This window comes from Monomorium pharaonis, chromosome 1 (genome assembly GCF_013373865.1).
Source record: "Monomorium pharaonis isolate MP-MQ-018 chromosome 1, ASM1337386v2, whole genome shotgun sequence".
In the NCBI taxonomy this organism is placed as follows: Eukaryota; Metazoa; Arthropoda; class Insecta; order Hymenoptera; family Formicidae; genus Monomorium; species Monomorium pharaonis.
The window spans coordinates 420,263-431,086 of record NC_050467.1 but is presented as its reverse complement, the minus strand read 5'-3'; the positions used below and the strand labels follow the sequence as shown (position 1 = coordinate 431,086).

The window sequence follows — 10,824 nt, the reverse complement described above, 5'->3', positions numbered from 1 at the left end:
GACATATATATTTATTATACGTGGAAAGTGTGCCGGAAATATATATATACACACCCACACACACCACACACACCACACACATACACACACCACACACATACACACACCACACACACACATATGCATATATACATATATCATACATGTACGTACACATGTGTGTACATATGTATATACGTGAGAGTGGTCACGTCATAAGTGAATTGACATCAATTAATCGGTGATAGACGGTATAAAGGTTGAGGGAAACCTCATTTTAGACTTATACTAAAATTGCTCACTACTTTCACTCTCCGTGATGATATAGGAAAAATAAGAGTCGCCGCGCACTGTGATCTCCACTTGGATGTACATATATCAAAATTAAGGTCTTGAGGTTGGGAAGGTAATTCATTTAAGTGGGCTTTGTTTCTTGTAATACGCTCGAAAAAAATCAGTCACGAGAACGAAAATTTCGAGGATTGTAATTATAAAGTGTTTTCGATCACGCTCATGTATAAAACTCTTGAGACGTTGTTTCTTCTTGATCACAATATGTTATAACCCAAGGAGTTCGATCGGAGCTTCACATTGAGTTCAGCGAACTTCTAACGTCTACAATTTGCAGTTTATGCGTTGCGATAATTAAAGCCTTTAATATGTGTTAATATACAAGTAATGCATATGGTTGTTTCGAGTAAATTGCAGATGATAGTATAATGTGACATTAATTTGTTAAGAAACATAACAACTTAATGAAAGAAATTTGTTCGTTATTCCTTAGTAATAATAAACTAATCAAATTTCTTGTATTTCGTATCAGCTGATATCGGTACAATATTATCATTTGTGCTATTTGTATAATACATTCTGTGACATATACTTTCTATATCTTAAAAATATAAAATGGAAAGTAATTTAACCCTTTTTTGTTCTAAATACTTCAACTTCTTGTAATTTTAGAGTAAAAAGTTATCTAATTTGTATGTTAGGATTTACAAAAGAAGCACATAACCTTAGATAGCGTTTTAAATATGCGATATTCAAGAGAGTTATTTGCATTGTAGTTTAGATTGTAGTTTTTTTTTTCATTTTCTATGAACATTAATGAAAGCTCATATTCCTAATTTTTATCTTGCAGCGTAAGTATTAACTAAGGAATATGTAGTAAGTATTTAAACAACGTTACATTTATTTGTTTTATAGGGTGTAAAATAGTAACTGCATGACAACATAAAACACTCTTATTTCTAAGTTTCTCTACTTAATTAATATATTTATTAGTAACGATGATAAATTGTTTTGTAAAAAGAGAACAGTCATTCTAGAATATAATCTAACTTATATGTTTACGTTAGATAGTATTGTGATTTGACCTCTGGCTTATAGTAGCTCATCTGCTATGCAGCATGTTAATGATAACATCAGTTTTTCTTTTATTATCTGTTCTCATTATATGTGATTGTTTATTATGTGATATATTGGTTCAAGTTTATTGTAGTTAGAATTCATATAATGGAGAAAATTGATAAACTTAAACAATATAATATTACATATACAATTATAAATATTGAGTCTGATACTAACCTGAGCAAAGTAAATTATTATAGAACTTTCCATTATGAGATTAAAAAAACTTTGTTTTTTGTTATATTATTTTACATTTATGCGCTGTTATATAAGAATTTGTTGATTAATATGTATTTGTTTATTTTAAGAAAGAATTTGTGAGATGTATAATTATATACACTAATGTTGCAAAATTAATATTAGTACATGTAATTAAGCATAAATTACAAAATGCGCTGATATTTGAAAGATTAATAATTTAACCCTAAATATAAATTATCATAAATATGTTACATTTTTTGTTTACAGATTGATTATTTAGAGAATACCATGTTGGATAATTCTACTGCCATTCAACGTCCAAAAGACCAAGCTTCTGCTAATGGAGCTCGAAGGAGTGCTGAAAAAGAGAGATCCATTCGATCGATGGAGCACAATTCAAGTGTCCATCCACACATTTCGAATTTGGATGCGGATCACTTAACACTCTGGAAACATCCAGTTACAACGTTACATTATTTCGCTAACGAAGTGTTTATTAATGTGCTTAGTTTAGCCAAGAAAACATTGCTCTACAAACGAACTGTTTGCGCTATAATTTCAATTATAGTATTATTTCTTCTGTCAGGCAGAATCTCCGGTCCCCAACAAGAGGTTGGTTAAACTACTTACATTTTTGGATATAATATTAATAGAATTGCTATTATGCATATATCAGATCTATTTGATTTTTTTTATTTAAAAATGTAAAAGTTATTTTAATTTGTTTTCAGATTTTTAAATTATGGGAAGCCAAAATTATGTGGTGGTTATATTGGGTAGGATTAGGTGTATTATCAAGTGTAGGTCTTGGTACAGGTTTGCATACCTTTGTATTATATTTAGGGCCACATATAGCAGCTGTTACTATGGCAGCATATGAGTGCGGTGCTCTAAACTTTCCTGAACCACCATATCCTGATCAAATAATATGCCCAACAAAGATCGATCCAATGTGGACTGTAGGTATATTAAATATTATGAAAAAAGTGCGCGTAGAGGCCATGTTATGGGGTGCTGGTACCGCACTTGGCGAGTTACCGCCATATTTTATGGCCAGGGCTGCAAGAATAAGTGGAAAAAGTGGTACGAATGAAAATTGTGATCAAGAAGATCTGAAAGAATTAGAAGCTTTGGAAGCATTAGAAAATGGAGAGAACATTTCGTTTGTGATGCGTATGAAATTAAGCATGAAGCGATTTGTTGAAAAGGCTGGATTCTGGGGTATATTAGCTTGTGCATCGGTGCGTATATAAATTTTATTTTTTTCAATAAGATTTTTTGAAGCAGTTATTGAACATGGCCTATGTTTTTTACATTTGATGTATTATACTAAAATTTTATAGATTCCAAATCCATTGTTTGACCTGGCTGGTTTAACATGTGGACATTATCTCATTCCATTCTGGACATTCTTCGGTGCAACTCTTATAGGAAAGGCTGTTATTAAGATGCACATACAGCAATTAGCAGTGATCATAGCCTTCAATGAAGAACTTTTAGATAAATTTATTAGCTTGTTAGCGATTGTACCGTACGTTGGTACAAAATTCCAAGAACCATTAAAGAGGTATTTTATTGCACAGAAACAGAAGCTGCACGATAAATCATCTATGGTAAGTTATCAGTTTTCTAAATGATGAATACACAGTATATATCGAGACCCATTTTAAAATAAACATGTTTTACAGGAAGGAGCGACTGCAATATCATGGCTGTTCGACAAGTTTGTAACGTTGATGGTTTGTTATTTCTTAATGACAATTGTTCATTCACTAGCGCGAAATCATCATCGTAGACGAACCAAGCCAGCCATCGATTAAAATTTATAAAAGACATAGAATAGTTAGAAATATGAAATTAGTTCCACTATAACATATTTATATAGATAAATACAATTCATTTTCGACGGGGCAAGAAAAATAAGAGAACGTAAGGAATGTGTTATAAATTTCATATAATTTCGGTGTTAGATAGAAACGTTTTGTACACGACGGTGCAACATTAAGCGACTTTATTCCCCCCTTTTTTTCTGAATATACGTTCGCATTGTTACAACACTTTGTAAAAGTATCCGTTACAAGGATATATCCTGTTATGTAGATGTTTACATGTGCGTGTGCGCGCGCGTATGAGTGATGCGTGCGTGTGTATGTGTGTATGTGTATATAGACACCAGTGTCTTTTATAAACAAGGTTTATGTACAGTGCATGAAACAAATATCCAATGATATTCTACAAACCTTCTTGCATAATCAATTTGTATTGGAGCTTCTGCATATTACATTGATAGCAAGAATTAAATTAAAACATTTGCGAGTGATGAAAAAAAATACATGCTGTAATAAATAAAACTAGTATCTAGCCAGATTTCTATAAGTTTTGTATACGCGTTTTTAGCACATACGGGAGTGATGAATCTTAAATTATCAACCCATAATCTTTCGCATTAATAAAAAGATTTATAATTAACGACTGATACAGCAAACGAATTATTATAAATAAAAGACATTAAATAAGTCAAGTTGAATTTTAATCATTAAGGTATAAATGTGAATACGACTTTATTATTTAATAAAGTTTTTTATAACAAATATTAATGTTAAATATTATAATAGAGTAGAAAATTGTTTCTTAACTTTGGACTTCTTAAATTTTTAAGAATTTAAATTTTGATATTTTTTGTGTTTTTATATTTAAGTTAAAAAATTAAAATTTAGATTAAAATTATATTTAAATTAAAATTCATGTAAAGTAGCCTTTTTAAAATGTGCACTAGTTTAATTAGTGTGGAATCATTCAAAAGATCGAATTCCCTAGTGGCTTAGCCAATCAGATTTAACAAAAATTTATAGCGTTTTGCGGGTCTCGTCTCGCATCTCGCAACTTCCCGTGCCAGGAATTTTATCGATCACATGTGACTTATGTCTAACCTCTCACGACGTGCATAAATTTAATTTAATATTGAAGAAAATGGGGCAGAAAAAAGCCTCGAAGAGAAAAAATATTAATCCAAAAGTGGAAGATGAAAATGAAAAAGATGAACATGTTCCAGATAACGCGAAGGTATTGTTTATTGCTGTTGCTACATGTTTCTACACATGCTCTTGTTTATAATTCTCATATAGAATTTAAAAATAAAAATATAATTAATATAATGTAACTTTGTAATTATAATAAAACACTAAAATATATTTTCTTAACAATTTAGAACTCGGATATAGAAAATTTGATAGTGACTCAAATTAATGTTGACGAAGATGCTACAGATGAAGAAGTAGGAGAAGATGCGATTATATCAAGTTCAGATGAAGAAAAAGACTTGGTTGTATTCGATTCAGATGAGGACGAAACTTCAGATTATTCGGAAGACACTGGATCAGAAAACAGTAATTGTGAAGAAACACAGGAAGATTTACTGACCAAATCAAATGATGAACAATTAAGGAATAAGAGTAAAAGCAAAGAATCTTTAATATTTAAAGGCAAGACATTAATAAAAAAAAATTTAGAAGAAGACGCGATTATATCAAGTTCTGATGAAATAGATGATTTGGAAGATGCTGGATCAGAAAGCAGTTATAATGAAGAGGTACAAGAAAATTTGTCAACCAAATTGAAAAATGCCAAATTAAAGGAAAAGAATAAAAGCAAAGAGTTTTCAACATTTAAAGCTAAAACGTCAACAAAAGAAATTACACAAACGAATAAATTAAAAACCAACAAAAATCGCAGAGATTCTAAGCATAATAATTACAGAAATTCTGAAGCACAGACAAGTAAAGATGATGTACGTAATAAACGAGAAACTAGAAATATATTGAACAATGCAAATGGTAAAGATGAATATGAAGACGATAGTTCTGACGAAGAAGATATTCGTAATACAGTTGGAAATATACCAATGAAGTGGTATGACGAATATGATCATGTTGGGTATGATTGGGAAGGCAAAAAGATTCCTAAACCTGAAAAAGGTGATGAATTAGATAATTTTCTGAAGAGAATGGAGGATCCCGACTTTTGGAGAACTATAAAAGATCCTCAAACTGGTCGGGATATTGTACTGAGCGAAGCAGATATAGATCTAATTGTGAGAATTCAAAAGCAGAAAGTTCCCGATATTCAATTTGATGAATATGCGGTAAGTTACATTTATATTTATTTTTTGCATATGGTATGTGTAAGAATAATATTGTAACTACTTTTATGCATTGTAAATTGTAGCCATGGGTAGATTGGTTTACTTCTGAGGTAATGAAAACGCCACTTCGCAAATTTCCAGAGCACAAACGCTCTTTCTTACCATCTAAGAATGAAGCTAGAAAAGTATCAAAATTAGTGCATGCTCTCAAGATGGGTTGGATCAAATCTACCGCCGAAATGCAAAAGGAAAGAAAAAAGAGTCAAGGGCCACAGTTCTACATGCTGTGGCAATCCGACGATCAGGCAGAGGAAATGCGTAGAATTCATAAGCATATTCCTGCACCTAAGAGACATTTACCTGGCCACGCAGAGAGCTACAATCCTCCACCAGAATATTTGTTTGATAATAAAGAACTTAAAGAATGGAATAAATTGAAGGTCACTCCGTGGAAAAGGAAATTACATTTTATACCACAGAAATTCAATTCTCTTCGAGAAGTGCCTGCATATTCAAGATATATCAAAGAAAGATTTCAGAGGTGTATAGATCTGTATTTGTGTACTAGATCATTAAAGATGAAATTAACGATAGAGCCAGAAGTTTTGGTTCCACAATTACCAAGTCCAAAGGACTTGCAACCATTTCCAACAACAATGTTTATGGTATTTAAAGGGCATACAGATATGATTAGAAGTATTACTGCAGAACCAGAGGGTCAGTTTATTGCATCTGGTGGAGATGATATGTTATTAAAGAGTGAGTTTTATGTAATGCATTTTATATACATTTGCATGTTATTTTATAATTATTTAATTTATTTTAATTGTATTATACGATTGTAAATCTTTGTATGTAGAATAATGTAAACCATCTTTTTTTTATTAAGTTTGGGAAGTGAACACAGGCAGATGCTTGAAAACAATACCTTGTGGCGGTGTCATTCGAAGTGTTGCCTGGCGTCCAAATCAAGCTATGTCGTTAATAGCTGTTGCAGCTGATAAAAAAGTACTTTTGATAAATCCTGGCGTTGGAGATAATCTTATTACCAGCAAAACTGATCAACTTCTGGAGATAATACCACAAAGTGAAATAATAGGTATCGAATCATTAAATTATCGAATTAATTGTTTATAATCTATTACAATTAAAAAAATTATTTTCGAATGTGATTAACATACTTTATGATACTTTAGTGAGTGACAGGGTGCAATGTGCAGTACAATGGGAGCAAGTGGATGGTGAACATTGGAGCAATGGAATTAGGATAATTCTAAATCATTTTAAAACTGTAAAACAAGTAACATGGCATGGAAAAGGAGATTATTTTGCTACTGTCATGCCAGATGGTCAGAATAGATCAGTTTTGATAAATCAGTTATCAAAACGAAGGTCTCAATTACCTTTTAATAAATCGAAAGGATTAATACAGTGTGTACTGTTTCATCCGATTAGACCATATTTATTTGTTGCGGTAAGTATTAGCAATTAAAATATACAATATAGTAATATTTCAATTTTATATTATATTCAAATTATATTATCTTTTTCAGACACAAAGAAACGTAAGAATATATGATCTTGTGCAACAAGTAATGGTAAAAAAGTTATTATCAAATTCACAATGGATATCATCAATGGATATTCACCCAGGTAAGCTACATGTTTTATCACATTATATGTTTGTTTCGTAATTGTTACTGTGCTGATTTTTTTTTAGGGGGTGATAATGTTTTAGTAGGAACGTACGATCGCAAAATGCTTTGGTTCGATTTAGATTTCAGTAAAGAACCTTATCAAACATTGCGATTGCATGGAACTGGCGTCCGCGCTGTAGCATTTCATAAACGATATCCACTGTTTGCTTCTGGAGCTGACGATAGGGCGCTAATTGTGTCTCATGGAATGGTATACAAGTAAGATATCTCTTCGCATACTTATTGCATTTAATTTTATATATATATATATATATATAAAGCATGATGTTCATATTTTCTTTTCCAGTGATCTTTTACAAAATCCGTTAATTGTGCCATTAAAAAGATTGTGTAATCATGAATCATATAATGATTTTGGCATTTTGGATGTCATGTTTCATCCTATTGAACCATGGATATTTTCTGCTGGTGCAGATTTTACTATACGAATGTATACTTAAATAAATACATATAATGTTTAGAATAGGTCATCGTATGAGAAAAAAAATCATTAATTTTTCCCAATTTTATATAAAATACATAAAATACATGTTATCTATTTTTTAATGCTTTTTTTACTTCGTATAAATTGTAATATAAATGATATAAACTGTAAATGCACATAATAACAAAATATAGGAACTCTTACATTTGCATTAAAATATATACTTAAATATATGAGACATTTCATTAAATTATTTTCATTTAACAAATGTCCTATCAATTAAATAATCATTACAAAAAATTTAAATTATTTTACAAGAGTAAAATGTCTATTTAAAAATATAGAAGGAAATAAATAACAATTGTGCTATTTTGTATGCTAAATCGTGACACATAAGCAACAGAATTTGTTTTTCTCTTCTTTCTCGTTTTTAATGTCTTTATATTTTTCACTTTTCAAATCCATTAATATAGCACATTAAGATAAAGGAGAGTGTCCTAAGCATTGCCATTCAGGTTCACCGCAATCGCAGGTACGACCTGCATGTCGAACTTGAAATACAGTAACAATACCTCTGCTATCGTCAAATTTGCACGTGATATGCAGATCGTGTATCAAAAAAGTATAGAATTGATTGCCTCCCCATCTTTGTCTTAAATACACTGACCTAGGATCTTCCCTCAGTACATTTTCTATAGCTTGTTTTTGCTCCTCAACTTTATCATCTAAAATTTCATTTAGTTGCATCAAAGCGCGTTCGTTGAAAATCACGGACAACGTTGCTGTACGAGGTTGCGAAATCCAATCGGGTACTCTTATCTCGGAAAAATTACTCTCCGTCGCTGCATTCATTGACGCAGATGACATAACTGTCGCAGCGTGAATATCCGGTAAAGTGCGCGAGGGCGTCAAAATTTGAGACTCGAGACCTTCTTCTCCGTCGGGTGCTTCGCGTATTCCCATTCTTACAGGAGAATTATCAACTCTTGCATGTAATACATGACGGTTGACTAAATCCATATCGGTACCGCATACTGTGCTCGGTCCATCGGCTCCGTCTAATAGTCTCGAATTGCGTAATGTTTGGTTCTCAGTATAACTCATTTCATTATCATTATCTGTTTCTGTACGCGTTGAATCCACATTACTGGAATTATTTATATCCATTCTGTGTAAGCTACTATTTAAATCACTAATCGAGTCTGTTTGCGAATCAGTTATCAAGGTTGTGTTATGTTCAATGGATGTATTCAAGTCTGATCTTGCGTTAGATACTCTATTTCGAATAAAATATGCTCCTCTATGTACATCTACATTCATGTCATTTTGTAACGATGTATTAGCATGAGCTTCTGCCAATTGGGAAGATTGTTGTCTAGTGATATCATAGCCATTAAGATTTGGATAAGCTTGAAACTCTTCTACTTGGAGTCTTAAAGCTATTTCTTCATCTCTGGAAATATCAAGCTCAGTTTGTTCGTCGTTATTAATGTCTGTATCATTATTAAAAGAGTCAAGTGATTCGCCCTCGCTCAAATTCAAGGTTTCTTCCATGTTGTGAAATGCACTTGAAGCATTTACGTTATTCTCTCTTATCCTACTACCTAGTTTTTCGATATGTAAGGGACTATCATACTGTGGTATATATGGTTTTATATCTATAACAGGGGTCTGATTGATCATATCGACGCCTTCAAAATAAATCGTATAATCTTCAATTTTTTGTATCTTAACCAAACTAAGACCAATAGGGCATGGTCGATGTGGAGAACGTGTGGAAAATACACCAGTTCTTATTCCATTCAATCTTGGTGGTGCTACCTTTGCACGTGTGTGTGTTGAATCATTTCTATGAAAATAAAATAAAATCCTATTGGGAGAAAAAAATATTATTTGCTTCTGTGATAAAAATATTAAATTGTTTAAAAAAACATGGCAACTTTACCACATATGAGAAAAATCCTGCAAGCCTTGTAAAGCATGATCTGGATTTGTAAATACAGAGTTGTAAAGTATCAGCTTTCCGGATACTTTTGCACAGACACCAGGTTGTCTTGGAGTTGCTCTTTTATTTGGGAAGCAGGTAGAAATGACACCAATAGGTTTTAACTTAAGAGTATCTTGATCTTCACTTGTGCCAGGCTTTTCTTCTTCTGAAGAAATTAATTTGGACTGTGGAAGGGTTTCTTCATGTTTTTGTACTTTTAATAGGCGTTTGATGTTATCAACATCCTTATCGTGTATATACCTTAGGCTTTTCACTTGTTGTCTACGATTTTAAATCAAACTATTTACAAAATTTTCTTAGAAAGCATAAGTTATAAATTAAACAGAACTTTAGTGTTCCATTATTTTTAACTTATAATTAATGGAAATATTTCATATAATGTAAATGCGAGATATTATACCATAAATACAATGTACACGCATATATGTAGGAAAACGGTAATAGAAAAAAACATTTTAATGTTAAAATAATAAAATCAAGAGAATATGAATTATGAATACCTCAGATTATTAATTTCTTGTCTAGCTGTATTCAATTGTCTAAGCAAGTCATCAACACTTGTGTTAGAATTTCGACAACTCAAGTCCATTTTCGTTGCCGCTCGCATTTATACGATATTATAATATTATTAATTATTTTATCTTTTTCACAATGACAGGTACTATCGAACATGAGATAACCCTCACGACCATTCACGATAAACCTGCCAAGGAATTTCTAGCAATTGCATCAAAAGTTCGATTAGTTCACAACTTCCGGATTCTCACGCGAGGCGCAAGCGTGACACGATTGTTCCCACCACCGCTACTCGATTTCCGATGGGATAGAGCTATCACCATAGACTAACGTAGACGCATGATGTAATAAGAAAGGTGTACCATTGCGCATATCGCGATGGCGGCACGATAAGCGGAGCCAATGAAATTTGGGTCCAAATGCACCG

The 10,824-nt window shown here is 31.9% G+C and overlaps 3 protein-coding genes across 6 annotated transcripts; 2 read left to right on the top strand and 1 right to left on the bottom strand.

Annotated features, from left to right (window-relative positions):
- The first annotated feature begins 131 nt into the window (after nt 1-131).
- Nucleotides 132-4,181, top strand: LOC105830565 (vacuole membrane protein 1). 4 transcript variants are annotated; one of them, XM_012669955.2, is made up of 6 exons: nt 138-385; nt 1,121-1,146; nt 1,858-2,202; nt 2,322-2,831; nt 2,934-3,203; nt 3,279-4,181. In XM_012669955.2, the coding sequence occupies exons 3-6, from the start codon at nt 1,879-1,881 to the stop codon at nt 3,408-3,410; spliced, it is 1,236 nt and encodes a 411-aa protein (XP_012525409.1). In that variant the 5' UTR covers nt 138-385; nt 1,121-1,146; nt 1,858-1,878; the 3' UTR covers nt 3,411-4,181. The 4 variants fall into 4 exon arrangements, with proteins under 4 accessions (XP_036142955.1, XP_012525408.1, XP_012525409.1 ...); XM_036287062.1 differs by lacking the exon at nt 1,121-1,146 and having other exon boundaries at nt 132-385; nt 1,871-2,202; nt 3,279-3,410; XM_012669954.3 differs by lacking the exon at nt 1,121-1,146 and having other exon boundaries at nt 133-385; nt 3,279-3,410.
- A 101-nt stretch (nt 4,182-4,282) lies between these two features.
- On the top strand, nt 4,283-7,919 carry LOC105830566 (ribosome biogenesis protein BOP1 homolog). Its single transcript, XM_012669957.3, has 8 exons — nt 4,283-4,653; nt 4,799-5,731; nt 5,815-6,490; nt 6,621-6,830; nt 6,928-7,205; nt 7,285-7,384; nt 7,452-7,647; nt 7,736-7,919. Exons 1-8 carry the CDS (start codon nt 4,561-4,563, stop codon nt 7,887-7,889), a joined length of 2,640 nt encoding a protein of 879 aa, XP_012525411.1. The 5' UTR covers nt 4,283-4,560; the 3' UTR covers nt 7,890-7,919.
- A 374-nt stretch (nt 7,920-8,293) lies between these two features.
- On the bottom strand, nt 8,294-10,709 carry LOC105830559. Its single transcript, XM_012669945.3, has 3 exons — nt 10,382-10,709; nt 9,819-10,142; nt 8,294-9,743 (listed from the first exon to the last, which is right to left on the bottom strand). Exons 1-3 carry the CDS (start codon nt 10,486-10,488, stop codon nt 8,351-8,353), a joined length of 1,824 nt encoding a protein of 607 aa, XP_012525399.1. The 5' UTR covers nt 10,489-10,709; the 3' UTR covers nt 8,294-8,350.
- Between the last annotated feature and the right edge of the window lie 115 nt (nt 10,710-10,824).